The sequence below is a fragment of the Nothobranchius furzeri genome, chromosome 3 (assembly GCF_043380555.1).
Source record: "Nothobranchius furzeri strain GRZ-AD chromosome 3, NfurGRZ-RIMD1, whole genome shotgun sequence".
Classification (NCBI taxonomy): domain Eukaryota; kingdom Metazoa; phylum Chordata; class Actinopteri; order Cyprinodontiformes; family Nothobranchiidae; genus Nothobranchius; species Nothobranchius furzeri.
The window spans coordinates 76,218,479-76,234,439 of NC_091743.1; the positions used below are offsets into that span (position 1 = coordinate 76,218,479).

Here is a 15,961-nt window from a genome sequence, read left to right on the forward strand (position 1 = left end):
TGTGATCCTTTGGGCAAAGAGGCGTTGTCATCAGATCACACCAGCTCTTTTACAGTGAGAACCAGACAGCCGCAGTCAGCTGAGCGCCACTGACATCATTCTGAAGGATCCACCATCAGTCATCGCTGCCTTGTTTTAACTGTTTTTTACAATGCCCATTGTGGAGCTTTTGGGAGCACAGTTGGACATGCAGCAGCTGTTGAAACTGAGTGTTTCTGTGGCTGCAGTGCTGCTGATTTCTTGGGCCTACAAGTTCTACGGCTCCAGGGGTGCAAGGAATAAACAGCCCTGTGGCAAAGACAAGAAAGAAATACAAAATACTGGCTGCCAAAACTACAGGAGGACGCTACAGTGTGAAAGCTTAGAAGATGAGAGTAAGGACGATGAGGACAGGCAAGGTTCCACCACTGAGGATCCGGCATCTGAATGCAGAAAGGAAGTACGTACAGAACTTCGGCATCAAGCTGAAATGAGCAAAGAAGCAGCTGATAAATCAAATTGTGACCAAGATGAACGTGAGGAAGAGGAGAATCTGCCTCATGAGATTAAGCTGATAGGTTCCACCAGTCATCTTCTATTTGGATCTGCTTCGAGTCTTTGTGAGCCCATGGAGAATAAAATGGCCTCTCCAAAGGGACGCCGTTCCCCTTGTCTTTTGACTAAGCTGGAGGGTAGTGTGGGTGTGGGCAGGGAGCTGAGACAGGACTTGGAGCACCAGGGGGTTTACTCTAGCTTTCTCTCCAAGGCAGAAATAAAAGTGGGAGATGCTAAAGTGGTGCTGGAAGGATCCGGAGAGCAGATTGTTCATGGAAAGATTTACGATTACTACGTAGAGTCTTTGTCTCACTCCTTTGCAAATTCAAAGACTTTGCTGAGTCTAAATGAGAGACACACCGATTCAGAGCAGGACTTTGGAAGCCATGACAGCAGCCTCACAAGACCCCCTTCCTCTCTGAGCTCTATCATGATACGCGATCTTGTTTTTCCAGAAAGTGAAGTTGAGGATACCTCTCCACAAGAAAGCCTGGGGCTGAGACACCCTGCAAGGCCTGCACGCCTACGGAAAATGGGCTATCTGTCTGCTGCAGAGAACTCTGAGCTCCCCGCGCCCTTTCAGTTTTCAACACCCTCAACTTCAACAGCTCAAACTCTGGCATCGACATCTGATGAGACTATCCCTCTTCTGAGCTCCACAGATGGAAAACATAAAATGGAGGAAGAGACTGATCTAGAGACCAACGCAAGAGCTCCATTTTTGCTCCTTCCAAATGAAAATTTCCTCAATGCAGATCTCGAAATAATAAAGAGTAAACTTGATTTAGGGAACTGTTTAGAGGTCCTTCATCTTGCCAAGAAAAAAGGTCAGAAGTCTATTGAGCAAGCAGCCCTCGGGGTCATGTCGGACAACTATCTGCAGGTGCTTCGGGATCCCAACCTTTATGGACGACTGATGGCTAATGAGCGAGAACAAATTCGGAAGCAGAGGATGAGAGGGCGACCGTTTGTCATTGCTGCAGATATGGACCCTCAAGACTGGTTGAAAAAAACAGAAGGGCAGAGAGTAAACGCTGAACAGAGGAGTCAGTCCAGTGCAATGTATTACTATGATGACTACAAAGACTGCTGGCATACTCTTTGCCTGATTCCACAGGAGGTCATCTCTAACGCCTGTGCCATGTGCACGATGGATAACTACTTATTTGTGGCAGTAGGCTGCCAAGGCAGGGACACAGAAATGACCCCCTCAAAGAGAGTGCTTTGCTACAATCCTTTGACATCCATTTGGAAAGAGATCAGTCCTATGAACAAAGCCAGGCCTCGCTGCAAACTGGCGGCACTGGAGGGCTACATCTACGCCATCGGAGGGGAGTGTCTCTCTTCAGTGGAGCGCTATGATCCACGACAGGACAGGTGGACATTTGTGGCTCCGCTGCCTAATGATACGTTTGCTGTTGCACACCAAGTGGCAGTGTGCAGCGGAGAACTCTTTGTTTCTGGGGGTACTCTTCGGTATATGCTGCTGCGCTACAACCCCAAGGCCGACACCTGGAGGCCGAGTCTGATGTTGAGCAGCAACGACAGAACTGCAGACATGGCTGCCGTGGGGAGGTTTCTCTACAGGTTTGATGTCAACACGCTGCTGGGTGTCAGCGTGTACCGCTACCACACAGTGGCACGCCTTTGGTATGAGTGCAGCTGCAAGAGACTTCTACGCTGCCCTGCTTTCCAGTGTGTTGCAATGGGCAGCACAGTCTACTGCATCAGCCGGCACTTCACCATGAAGTTCAGGGCAGATGAGATCTCGCCTGCTTTTGCAGATGAAGATTTGAGCATCCTCTCTGCAGCCAAGGGCATACTTTTTCCCTTTGTCCTCTCTCTACCTGACAAGAGTCCTCGACAGACAAGTGTGTGAAAACATTTTAAGCTTTTCACCGCTGATAAGATTATAGTTGCTAAGTAGTCCTACAAAAGTAAACTACATCAGATGCATGACCGTTTTTATTACTATTATTATTTGCACAGGCAGCCTTGCCCCAAATGTTATTGCAAACATACACATTGCTCTGTTATTTATGAGATTTTATAAACAAAGCTATAGTCTGCTGGTTACATGAAAGGCTCTTTTTCCTGGCTCAGGTATTGAGATAAAGACGTGTTTCCCGTCTGACGGCCCTAAACGTAAGTGGTAGGCACACGGCTGTTTGCTTCTGCTTTGCTGCTTTCTTTGCTTCACTTCCGTTGTGATTATTTTTGTCATCCCAGACTCTTAACCTCTTTACTGCAAAAGATGATGAATACAAAATTCTTGAAGGTAAATTAGTTCACTGGGATCTAATTATGTGTTCAGCCAATCTAGAGATTATTTATCACTGCTCCTCTGTAGGGCACACATATAACTTACACTCCAGCCTGAGCACAATGCCATTATCTTACACTGCTCTTTAAAAATGACAGGATGTAAATGGGCACGGCATGCACCATGAACAGGTAAGCTACCAAAGCATTCGTCGCTGGGTTTGAAACACTTCAACCTTTAGATTTACATTTATTTTTGTCATTGAACTCGTTCCCTAACAACAACTAGAACAGACAATCATGAATGCAATGATTGTTTACCGTATGATGCAAACCTCTTCTTCTGTCTTATAAATATTAAAGAAAAATCAGAATGTACCATTTATTTGTCACTAACTCATTAAAACATGTGGTTAATTTTTAACATCTTTAGTTGAACTTAACATTCCATTCAGCTAGTACAGAAGATAGGTGTAGGAGACTATTTTCATGTACAGCCTGCATGAAAGTGAAAAAGCAAATGGTTTAGTTTACAGTTTATTTTAAAATATTAGCAAATTAAGTGCATAAAAACACATTTAACTAATTAGTTGTTTGCTGTTTTGAAATCCCTTCTAAGCCATAGTAAACACAGGTGATGTGCTGCTGTAGCACCATCATGTGGTTCAGACGGCTAACACAGCGTTGCTTTGCTGAGTGTTTCTGAAGGCTTACTGTGACACACGCAGGTTAGAGTCACATGACACACAGACAGCAAAAAATAAGAAAAATTCAAAAAACAGGATTAACCAACTAACAGTGAAACAGAGCTGCACTGAAGGCAGCAGGGATGTGGACAAAAAGAAGGCCCAGACAACTGACCCTCAGACATCTTTTTTTCTTCTTATTCAAAGTCTTTCACTCGTGATTAAACACTTAATGAGAGTTAAACATGTCTCTTCTTTTCTGGTTTACATAAACACCTTCATCATAACCATTATCAGCATTATTCCTTCAGATTTAATGTAATCCAGTCTAGTCTGAAATTCAATTCAATTCAAGTTTATTTATATAGCGCCAAATCACGACAAGAGTCGTCTCAAGGCACTTCCATTAATAAAAATTCCAATTCAGATCAGTTCATGAAGCCAATCAGAAATAATGTTTCCTATATAAGGAACCCAGCAAATTGCATCAAGTCACTGACTAGTGTCAGTGACTTTACAGCAATCCTCATACTAAGCAAGCATAAAGCGACAGTGGAGAGGAAAACTCCCTTTTAACAGGAAGAAACCTCCAGAGGATCCTGGATCAGTATAAGCAGCAATCTTCCACGACTCACTGGGGATCGAGAAGACAGAGCACACACACACACACACACACACACACACACACACACACACACACACACACACACACACACACACACACACACACACACACACACACACACACACACACACACACACACACACACTCACACACGCACGCACGCACGCACGCACGCACGCACACACACACACACAAAGACAAAGTAATGTGTCTATAGTTATATTGTGATGTCTTAGTAAAGATTCTATTTGGTGAGAGATAAACTTTGTTGTATTTATCCTAGTGGATCTATAATTAAACGGATAAACTAGCAGTAGCAAATTCATTGGTAATGCCATGTTATCAATGTTATGATGTCACCATTCACACAAGAACAGAGATACAACTCACAGAGATATACTTAAAGATGTGGGAAACTCCAATCAGTACATTTGGAGTGGTCTCCAGTAGGAATGAATGCCTTGCAAGCTGAACTCAGGGCAAAAATAAGCCCAGACATGCCTGCATCAGCAGGGACAAGTCCGCCACGTCAGAGGAGAGACGAATGCGGCAGGATCTACAGTCTTATTTCCTGATGTTTGGGCATCTTGCCTTAAATTGGAAAAGAGCAATGTGACTTAACCACTAACTGTTTTTGCTCTGCGGCATGGATGTTTTATCTCAAAAAATAACACAAGCCTGGAGGAGTTTTGTCATGTGATTGAGTTGCTAACGCTAACAATTAAAAGATAAGATGTTATCTGCTGTTTCCTGGACACTAAAACAACAGCCTTCCCTGTCGCGAACCAGTATGGGTGAGTCCAAGCTACCGCTTGACAAAGATCTGTTCGCTTTTTCAAATCCTAGAGTTTCATTGTCTGTTTTCTATCAGAAGCTAGTACAGGAGATAGGTGTAGGAGACTATTTTCATGTACAGCCTGCATGAAAAACTCAGAGTGACCCGTTAGAATCAGAAATAAAAATGTATAAATGGTTTATCAGTGAACCACATCTTTTAAAAACATTCTCCAATAGATGGATTTCCTTGTGAAAAAGAGTTAAAATAATAAATAAAATGGAAAGAGAAGCAACACTTTCAGCAAGTGTTCTAGACTCCAAAGAAAATGTGATGTAGTTCAAAAGCCACGGTCGTGTTTCTGAGCCTGTGTGGTTCCTGTGTGGACCTGCGGGTCAGGGACTTGTAGCAGGGTGTTCTGTCTCAGATTCAGGTCCTTGTGGTTGTTGTTGACCGAGTAAAGATGACTGGAAAGCATCCGTGATGCCCTGGCACACCGGTTCTTGCAGAAGGCATCAGGTGGGTGTCGTTGATAAGTTGACTGATACAAAGTCATGGGTGAATGATGTGATTGCATCTTTTCAGGACTGGGATTTGTGGGTGACAATGGGCCTGGGTTGGTTGTGAGGGAAGATAAAAGGACAATGTTAATCAGACTCTCAAATATCATTAAATACACTGCTGACTGAATTTTACCAGTAGAAGAGGCGCCTTCAAACCGTTAATGTACAATTTCAGATATGTTTCTATCTGTGTCTGCAGTAGAGTTTCTATTTTGTTGTCTTACAAGGATTTTCCGTTTCGGACCTCTTCAGTTCCAATTTATCTGATTCCAAGAATTTCAGTTTTGGCAAAAAACAGTCAGGCCTCTGTGCGAAGCTCCATCCATACTCCGTTGTCGAATGTGAGGATGGGGAGTGGTGATGGCCAAACAGCATCTTTGGTGGAATTCCCTGGATAACAATAAACAGAAGTCTTGGTACAAACTGCATGCAAACGGTTTGAATGGATAAAGATATTCAGGGCCAGACGTATTCTTTTTCAATGCTCTTCAAAAGGCTCATCGTGTGTCACCAGCAAATGGCTCTAACTAGCCTTTAAGTGCCTTTTAGGACTGATGATTTTACAGATTCTTCACGACTGCTGAGTCTCACCAGAAACTTGCTTTCATAAGGAGTTTTATCACAGCCCTTTATCTCGCCCATCAATATTATGCAGAAGTGTCCACAATTTAGAGAAGAAAACCCTGACTTGCAGGCTTGTGACAGACATTCAATTGGTGTTAATGCCTAGAATGAGCAGTTAAAGGCTGACCTCAGCTCTCAGCAGGGCAGATCTCCTCTCTGAGACGTCTGGCTTGAAGTCCCAGTGGGGCTTGTAGTCCACACGACTGGTGCTGCTGGCCATCCTTGGCTCCCGAGTGAACTGTGTCAGACAAAATAAACAGACATTGCAAAGGAAATGAAAAAGGAATGATACATGAGGACTTGAGCAATGAGCCTCGATCAAGGATCAGCAAAGCTCACATTTCACTGTTGATTCACATCATTGTATAGTACCCCTTTAAAGGTGTGGAACACTGAAAAAACATTTATAATAATTATTCTTATTATAATCTGTCACTTGTGCTGTCAGGTGCTTCTGCCCCTGGAGGTTTGTCATATCGAACAACAAAACAGGATCCTCTCCGGGTTTTCACAATAAAATGAAAGAAACTCACAAATAAACTTTGTGGTGGTTTTCCAAAAGGGTTCAAACGAAGGCGTTTTGCTTCTCATAGGAGGAGCTTTGTCAATTCTTTGTGGTGCGACAGACAAACCTCATAAATCCGATCCCAGTTCATATTTTATTTTACAACAGTGAGAACCCCCCAGAACCTCCCCTGCTCCCCGATCACGCGTTGCCAAGGTCGGCAGACTGGATGACAGCTCAAAGGATGCTGCACTGTCAGACATTTTAAATAACTCCGAACAGAACGACTCCTTAAATGTGAACGACAACCCAATACTCTACGATTGATCAAATCCATTTTTTTATTTATTGCTGACAGGAACCTGTCCTCTGTCCCGACCACATTTTTAACCTCTGTAACTTGTTTGGTTCTTTTGCGCTTCGGCAGCAAGCATTTCGATCTCTTTGTCAATAAAGTTTCTCTTATTTTTTCTGGACAAAAAAACAGGGAATCCCCTCACATGCTGAGGATGGAGCACGACCAAATATGGTTAATTGAAGGCGTTTCTCTGTACAAATGGCTGTGAACAGGCATGAGCACCTGAGTACGCGCAAGTGGGATTTATCAAAAGCTGATTGCGGAGGAACGTGCATGCGAGAGGCCACCGCATGTTTCATAAATCAGACTTTTGGCTGTTTGTACGAACATTCTAAATTCCATTATAGAATAGAATACACAAACGTTTCTACGAAAGTTTGATAAATGAGGCACCTGGTAGACATAGATGGATTTCGAGAGGAGTAAAAGAAGCTATCTATGTCGAATGTGAGAAACCTACTTTAAATAGGGGAGGGGCTTAGATTTCACCTTTCCAGTGCCTATAATGCAGCTTTGAATCTCATTCCTAAGCAGTTTCAGTCTAGGTCACACCTTCCTGTGTCTAATCAACACAACGACTCCCTCTCAATAGAGGCTAACGACTCATCGGGGGTGGAGAGGAGGGGTACCCAGAGTAGTTTCTGTTTAAACAACAACAGACAGCTACAGCTAATAAGCTTGACTCTCCCATTATCCAGTTAGAATTGACAAAGCTCCTCGGATGAGAAGCGAAATGTCTTCAAGAAACCAAAGAAGACCAGTTGCCTTCATTTGAACCCTTTGGGATTACCATGACCTGGATGACTGAGAACCTTCACCAGCATGTGGTGGTTTTCAAGTTAAGATTCTTCTGGCACATCCTTCTGGATTCCCCATCTCTGTGGAGGTGGTGAAAACCATACTGGCGCTCACAGCTGCACACGCTCTCACTCTATAGGTGCATGTTTTAATATTGCTTTTGTAGCTACAAATTACATTTTCTCTGGTTGTTAGTAAAAGAGCCAACAGGGCAACATCTTCCTGATCTTTCTAAGTACATTTTTCAGTGGTAAATATTTTACGGTCCTCTTCAGATGTTACAAAAAACTAGCAACAAAACCTCACAATACAAACCAATGGGTGTGCACCACTTCCGGTATCTCACCGGATGTTGCTTGCATCAGCGTTTCTCCACGAAGCTAATCAAAATTAAGGTGGATAGGTCTACTAAGGATTTATCTAATCCTAAAGAGCAGTATCTCACCAGTAGGACATCTCATTTTGAATTCAGCCTAAACTGATATAAACTGTAGACATTACAGCCTTGCATCAAAACACAAAACTGTACAAAACTGTGGTACAACAATATACATTGACAAGTAAAAAGCCGAGGCCTACCTGAAGTCTTTCTTCAGCCCAGTTGCCTAACAACACTTTATTTCCATACCGCTGCTCTATTTTCCATCCACTCTGAGTCCATTTATTTTGTTCAATACCACTTAGATTCATTTTTTTTTACCTTGTATCAAAAACACGCTGAATGAGACTGCTTCTGAGCTAAAATGACTAATCAAAATGTTGGTGTGTTTACCCGATCTCTTAGTGCAGGAAAATGAAACCTTTGGTACCATAGAGACGACAAACACTGAGGGGAAGGTGAGCTGGACATCCTGTAAGAGAACTGGAGATGTTATCCATCTTTAAAAATAATGGCATACCTTTAGTCTTGGGCTTGGACACCTTTGGATATCTCTTCTTTAATTGTACCCATTGATGAAGTTGTGCTAAACTGACCTTCCAGACATTTTGTCTCCAGGCCAGTTGTTGGAATAGAACATGTTTTGTTAATTTTGTGTGAGGTTTTTTGTTTAATGGAGTTAAATCTATTCACTATTTGTTCCCAGGCAACCCATTTTCCCAAGAACTCAACCTTCCTTTACAACACCACATAAACAGGTGACGGGAATGAAAGTAAATGGATTTAACGAATGATAACGTCATCTACCAGTAAATGTGTGACCTCAGGTTTCAAACCTGCGTTGATTGTGTGTTACGCCTCTTTATCGTGTTCTGGGTTCTGGATGCTCGCTGAAACCATGTGTGAGGCACTCAGAGGCTAAATTGAATGGGGCAGAGCCACTTTTCCTTGCATGACCTAAGCTCAGCGGGGGCATCATTCCCTTTGAGCACTTCTTGGCACAGACAAGTCTCCGATGAGGTATTGCAGAAAATAGAATGGCATCCAGCCACTAAACAATATGGGCACAGCATGATTTTGTCGGTATGAGGGCAGGTTAAAATCTGCCATCTGCAGTGTTGGGTAGATTAGGACCTGAGCGCAGGGGAATGGCAGATGTCTGCCTACTCGCCTTGCCAGCCGTTGGCACAGGACTTCTGCCAGGTTACCCCCTGTGCTTCGCCTTCCAACTACCACTCTGCAAGAGTCCAATCCTCAAACTGGCTCAGTCACAGGCAGGAATCTACAATTTGCAAACTCGGTCATCCAGCTGAGCAGGGCACCTGTATCGGGGGGTTAAACTGTTCCTCATAGGTGTGAAGAGGAGACGAGGAAGGACAATATGTTAAACTGTAGGTGTTTGGGGCAGACACCACAAGTGCATTTGGGAAATATTTCTCAGTACACATTTACTACCATAAAAATGCACGAAGCATCTTCTCCAGCTCCCATAAACAATGGTTGGTTAAGAGACTTGCATTGAGGAATTAGAAAACTTGCAGGCACTTGCTTTACTGGGTCAGAACAGGCTGCAAAGCCATGACTTCAGATGTCAGGGTGACCCATGCACCAAATGATGTCACATTTGTCCCTGGCAAGAGAAGAAAAACAAACGTACAACAAAAGGCAGGCATGCCAAGAACAAACAACATAAAACTGGTTGTGATGGGTAAAGTCAAAGTGAAGGTTATTCTCTTTGAGAGACTATATTTACAGTGACAACATCAAAGAAGAGAAGCACGCACTGTGTGTCTCCGAGCCCTTGGAAGACAAGATTTCTTATCTAGAATTTCTCTCATCTTGGTTTTATCAGCTGTTGGAGGACAAAGAAAGGACAATGGCACATGGCTTACAACAGCTGAGAACTGTTTTCCTTTTCTTTCTAAACAAAAGCCTTAACCACAAAAAAAGAATTATTACCAAAATAATCACAATACCCTGCTAGAGGCGTGACAAAACAACCAAAAACAATTACACACGTGGCGATGCTCACCTTGGTTAACAGGCTAACAAACTAGCCACAAGCTGTTTGCAGATTCCCACTATTTGCAACTCCACTAGGAATGCCAAAATTAATCAGCATAGAGTACACAAGTCCTATTGCTGGCAGGAAGAAGGCTGCAACAAGAGCAGCAAAAGCCAATTATTAAAATTGTCAAGCTGATGTCCGTGCTGTGGCTGGTCTGCGAGGCTGAAGGTAAGTCATTAGGGGAAAATCTTTTATCTACCTGCTTTCAGTCTCTTCTCTCATCTATATTTGCATGCTGCACATGTGACCTTGGTTTCACATAATGACATCTTTAGCTCCCTGTTGGCAGGAAAAATAATTGCATTCCTCAACATATTTCATGGCTGTGTAGTCAAACTAACTACACGAAACCCCAGATATCCACAACGGGGTGTTGCACAGGATTACTGTTTGTGTATCTTCTTTATATCGTTTATTTTATCATCATCATTATTATTATTATAATTACTATTATTATTGTTTTATTATTATTATTCACAGTTTCACATTTATTTAGACATGTTATTTTTATTGGTATGAAGGACTGGAGATGTTTATAGCTGCATACAGATGCATCCTGTGAAAGCTGGGAGAACACTCACAGACAATCTGAACTTTCACTGCTAATCTGTAGATGGCAGTGATAGCATGAGTATAATGAGAAGCTCTTTCTGAGACATACTCTACATTCATTTTTGCATTCTGCAACAACACTAAATTCACTCACTGCAATGCGGACAGTATTATATATTATTATTATTTTAGAAATCCAATAACTTGTGTTAAATTCTAATGTAGGCAAGGTAAGAATGCCTTACAGGTGTTTACTAAAGCTACAATAGTCAATTTAGAAAACAAATTAGCTTAAAACCTTTTTTCATACCTCTTAACAACGTTCTAATGTAACATCACTAAAAATATATCATGGAGATTAAAAACAAACGTGGCTCTCTTGCATTTGTTTAAAAACATCTCCCAATAACACATTCAAACTAAAAGCATCTATGGGATGATCCAGTTGTTGGTCTCACCAAACCGCTGCCCTTCCCTGGGTCCTCCACTCAAATATTTATGTGTTCTGCACATCTTTAGCAGCAGAACACCCCTGGTGCGAGAAGTTCTCCACTTGTATCAGAGATAATCAACTTTTGGACAAACTACCAGAGTCCCAGAAGAAAAACACCATTTGAAGTCATGGACAACAAAAGATGTCTGGACCTAGAAAACAGTGGCTGGTGTTTAGCGCTATCCCGTTTCCTCTGACATTGTGGGTTTCCAGTTCTGGCAGAAGTGTCTCAGAGAAGAGAGGAGAGGGATGAGAGTCATGTGACTGCTTTTGCATTTCAAGCCTAGCTTGTTCTGTAGATTCGTTATAACAACTTTAAGTAGCAGAGTCCAGCACAAAGCAACCATTGTGAGCTTGCTCTTTAAAACCATCCCAGAAGCTGAAAACCTTCAATTCAATTCAAAAATACTTTATTAATCCCAGAGGGAAATTGATTGCTGTAGTAGCTCAGAATAATAATAATAATAATAATAATCAAGTTGTCAAAGAGTTATTGTATATTACAATGGCTGTTGGCAGGAAGGATCTCCAGTAGCGGTCAGTGTTGCAGCGAAACTGAAGAGGTCTCTGACTGAAGACACTCTTCTGTTGCCGCACAGTCTTGTGAAGAGAATGCTCAGGGTTGTCCATCATTTTCTTGATTCTCTGGAGAATCCTTCTCTGCATTATCTCCTCCAGTGGTTCCACAGTTGTCCCCAGAACAGAACCAGCCTTTTTTATTAGGCTGTTGAGGCTTTTCAGGTCCCTGCTTCTGATGCTGCTAACCCAACAGACGATGGCTGAAGAGATTACACTCTCAACAACAGACTTGTAGAAGATCTGCAGCATCTTGCTACAGACATTGAAGGACCTAAGCGTTCTCATGAAGCGCAGTCTGCTGTGTCCTTTCTTGTAAATGACTTTGCTGTTCTTTTTCCAGTCCAGTGTGTTGTCCAGGTGAACTCCAAGGTATTTGTATTCCTCAACCACCTCCACTTCTTCTCCCATGGTGGAAACAGTGTTTGACTCCACCCTGTTTCTTCTGAAGTCTAAAATCATCTCCTTTGTTTTGTTCACATTCAAGGTCAGATGATTGTTTCCACACCATGCCACAAAGCGCTCCACCACCTCTCTGTACTCAGCTTCCTGTCCATCTCTGATACACCCGACAGCTGCAGAGTCATCTGAGTATTTCTGTAGATGACAGGTCTCTGATTTGTACTGGAAGTCTGATGTGTACAGGGTGAAAAGGAATGGTGAGAGTACAGTCCCCTGTGGATCTCCAATGCTACTGAGTGCCTGGTTTGATGTGCAGTTATTCAGCCTCACAAACTGTGGTCTGTTTGTCAGGTAGTCTTTAATCCAGGTGATAGTTGAGGTCCCCACCTGTGTCTTCTGGAGTTTCTGGCAAAGTACATCAGGCTGAATTGTGTTAAACACACTGGAGAAATCAAAGAACATGACCCTCACAGTGCTGTCTGCTTTGCCCAGATGACAGTGGGTTGGTTGAAGCAGCTGGATGATGGCATCTTCAACTCCAACTCCATGGCGATAAGCAAACTGCAACGGGTCCTGACATGTCCTAGTTTGCTTATTCAGGTGGACCAACAGGAGTCTCTCCAGGACCTTCATGATGTGGGATGTCAGGGCAACCGGTCTGTAGTAGTCATTGACTGATGGGCGAGTTTTCTTTGGAACTGGAACAAGGCAGGATGTCTTCCACAGGACTGGAACCTTCTCCTGGGCCAGGCTGAGGTTGAAGAGGTGATGCAGAATCCCACAGAGCTGCTCTGCACAGGCCTTCAGCACTCTGGGGCTGACACCATCTGGACCTGCAGCCTTGTTCCTGTTCAGTCTCTCCAGCTGCCTCTTCACCTGACATCTAGAGACAGACAGGTGGGAAGGGGAGGTAAATGGGGCAGCAGCCTCTCCTGACTTGGTTGAAGACAGATGTATAGAACCAGAAGAGTCCATGACTGCGTTAGAGGACAAAACAGCTGGCGTGTGACAGGAAAATGTTGGGTCAGAGGAGGATGGGATGTCTAATTGACTGGGGACAGGCGAGGATGACGCTGGGTTTGTTTCTGAACTGAACCTATTGAAGAACTTGTTCAGTTGGTTGTGTCCAGGCTGCCATCTGTGCAATCCTTCCTCTGCTTGAAGCCAGTGATCTTCTTCATTCCTGACCGGACACCTCTGATATTGTTCCTCTGTAGGTTGTTCTCCAGCTTCTTCCTGTATGCCTCCTTGCTGTCTGTGATCTTGATCTTCAGTTGCTTCTGTATACTCCTCAATAGTTCCCTGTCTCCCTCCTTGAAGGGTCTTTTTTATCTCATTTAGCAGATTCTTCAGTTCACTGGTGATCCAGGGTTTGTTGTTAGCGATGCATCTCACTGTTCTGGTGAGTATGATGTTGTCCACACAGAAGTTTATATAGTCATTGACACATCCAGTCATGGCATTGATGTCCTCTTCATATCCTTGGCCGAGAGTCATGCAATCTGTGGTCTCAAAACAACTCTGCAGGGCTTCTTCAGCTTCCTGTGACCATTTTCTCACAGTTCTTCTTGTCACAGGTTGCCTCTGAACAAGTGGTTTGTATTCTGAGCAGAGAAAAACAAGTTTGTGATCTGATTGTCCCAGAGGAGGTCGTGTTTTGGACATGTATGCATTCTTTACATTTGCATAACACAAATCCAATGTCTTGTTATCTCTGGTGGAGCAGCTGACAAACTGTTGAAATGTTGGAAGTGTAGCAGAGAGTGAGGCATGATTAAAGTCACCAGATACAGCCACAAATGCATTGGGGTGCTGGGTTTGTAGCTTAGCGACAAGGGAACTGATGGCATCACATGCACTTTCAGTAATGGCTGAAGGTGGAATATAAATGGTTGCCAAGACAACACTGGTGAACTCTCTTGGCAAATAATATGGGCGACAACTTACTGCCAAGAGTTCAACATCTGGGCTGCAGAGACGACATTTTACTGAAACATGACCTGGATGGCACCATCTGTTGTTGGCAAGTACTGCCACTCCACCTCCTTTTCTTTTTCCGCTCCTCTTCAGATCTCTGTCTGCTCGTACAGTCAGGAATCTTGGCAGAGAGATGCTGGAATCGGGGATATGGCCCTGCAGCCACGTCTCAGTGAAACACATAACACTGCACTGCCGAAACTCTGGCTAAGTCCTTGAAAGGGCTTGGAGTTCATCCATCTTGTTGGCCAGTGATCTCACATTGCCCATTATGATCGATGGAAGAGATGGTCTGAATTTCCCCTTTCTCTGTGTCCATTTTGCTCCCGCTCTGCACCCACACTTCTTGCGTTTTAGCTCATTTGGGATTTGTGGCTTCAGTTGAGGTATTATTTCAGCCTTTCCAATGTTAATCAACTGCTCCCAATTGTGAACCAGCTTGTTACCATGGTTACGCATCATAACAAATGCTCAAAAAGTGAAAAAAGTGAAAACATAGCAGTAAAAATCCTCTAAGCTTCACAGCACCAGAAACAGAAAGGTAAAGTGTCCAAAAAATACAGTTTTTCTTGAGAAACTAGAAGAAAAAATGTCCAAAAAAATGCTAAACTTACATATAGTCAACGGAGCTACTCCAACATGCAGCCACCCAGAGCAGCGCAGTTCCGAAACAGCATTTGGTGACTCTGGTAAAAATCACTGGAATTTTGTCTGAGACACAGTAATTCAAGAAGGATTCACTTAAGAGACATGCACTCAATTTTTCTGTTTGTCATCCTGCCAGGTTTCTGAAACTGCGCTGACCCATATTCCAAACTGTACTCTCACATCAACAATACAACCTGCTTCAAAAAGGCTGCAACTGCAAGAAATTTGGTTCAAACAACTGGGGGAAATGGTCTTTTTACACCTGCAGCAGGAAGCACCAGGAGTTGAGAGAAAGAGAGATTTCAGTAACTAAAATGTATGATACAGTGCTACCTAAGCCTCTCCAACATTTGACCCATAAAATGGCAATGGCAAAGACCAGGAGAGTCTTCTGCATTAAGAGCAAGGAAGAGGCGGGACATTGCTGCAGTCTGCTTGATGCTATGATGGGGGTATCAGAGCGGGGGGTACTGCCGACAACGGCCCAGATCACATTCACCATACAGCATGTCAATTGCCTGTCTGGCATCCGCCCTCCCATCCCCCACCGTGCTCGGTTCAAAAGTCGGTTCATAGAGCATAAACTGGGGTATTTCACGCCATTAGAAATGAAAAAAATATAATTTATTTTTTTGTTTGTAAAATAAAAGTTTTATTTGGAAAGCACCTCAAAACCTCCAAATATGAAGATCACTGAATAGCCTGATGCACAACAATATTTTAAAGCCCTCTTTTAACTTCCATCTGGCTTTTTCATACTATAATAATGCCCCAGTGTTTACTTTGTATTGACTTACAGCTGTTGTGAAAGCTGCGGTTGCAACATCATTGTTACTCTGTGCCTTATGTAATGGGGTTAAGTTCAGGTCAACAGGATTACAGAGGTAAATGTTTCCAAACAAGACTGAGCACACACCTGGGACTCCGCGGGGCAACCACCGGAGGGGGGAGCTGGACACGGATTGGGAAGCACCGCCCCTGCAGTGCGAGTGGAGAAGCAGACGGGTCACTGGAGCACAAATATCCATCCCCACTTAACATGTCAATCAGGATTAATGCCCCTACAAACTTCCCCTCTGTATCCATCCATCCAGGTCCTTTCAGCAGGGGAAACACCGGAGAGGGGGTGATATATA

The 15,961-nt window shown here is 43.3% G+C and overlaps 2 protein-coding genes across 3 annotated transcripts in view; one reads left to right on the forward strand and one right to left on the reverse strand.

Moving 5' to 3' along the window:
- The window catches only part of klhdc7a (kelch domain containing 7A), a 6,876-nt gene extending 2,592 nt beyond the window's left edge, over window positions 1–4,284 (forward strand). The window contains exon 1 of the mRNA XM_015958406.3: window positions 1–4,284. This exon is cut by the window's left edge and continues 2,592 nt beyond it. Coding sequence (XP_015813892.3) covers window positions 152–2,413 — 2,262 coding nt within the window. The 5' untranslated portion in view covers window positions 1–151 and the 3' untranslated portion in view covers window positions 2,414–4,284.
- Window positions 4,285–4,634: 350 nt separating this feature from the next.
- On the reverse strand, window positions 4,635–15,859 carry cfap107 (cilia and flagella associated protein 107). Of its 2 annotated transcripts, none has more exons than XM_054732858.2 (4): window positions 15,742–15,859; window positions 6,197–6,307; window positions 5,670–5,835; window positions 4,635–5,494 (listed from the first exon to the last, which is right to left on the reverse strand). In XM_054732858.2, exons 2-4 carry the CDS (start codon window positions 6,287–6,289, stop codon window positions 5,223–5,225), a joined length of 531 nt encoding a protein of 176 aa, XP_054588833.1. In that variant the 5' UTR covers window positions 6,290–6,307; window positions 15,742–15,859; the 3' UTR covers window positions 4,635–5,222. The 2 variants fall into 2 exon arrangements, with proteins under 2 accessions (XP_054588833.1, XP_070405648.1); XM_070549547.1 differs by lacking the exon at window positions 15,742–15,859 and adding an exon at window positions 8,310–9,563.
- Between the last annotated feature and the right edge of the window lie 102 nt (window positions 15,860–15,961).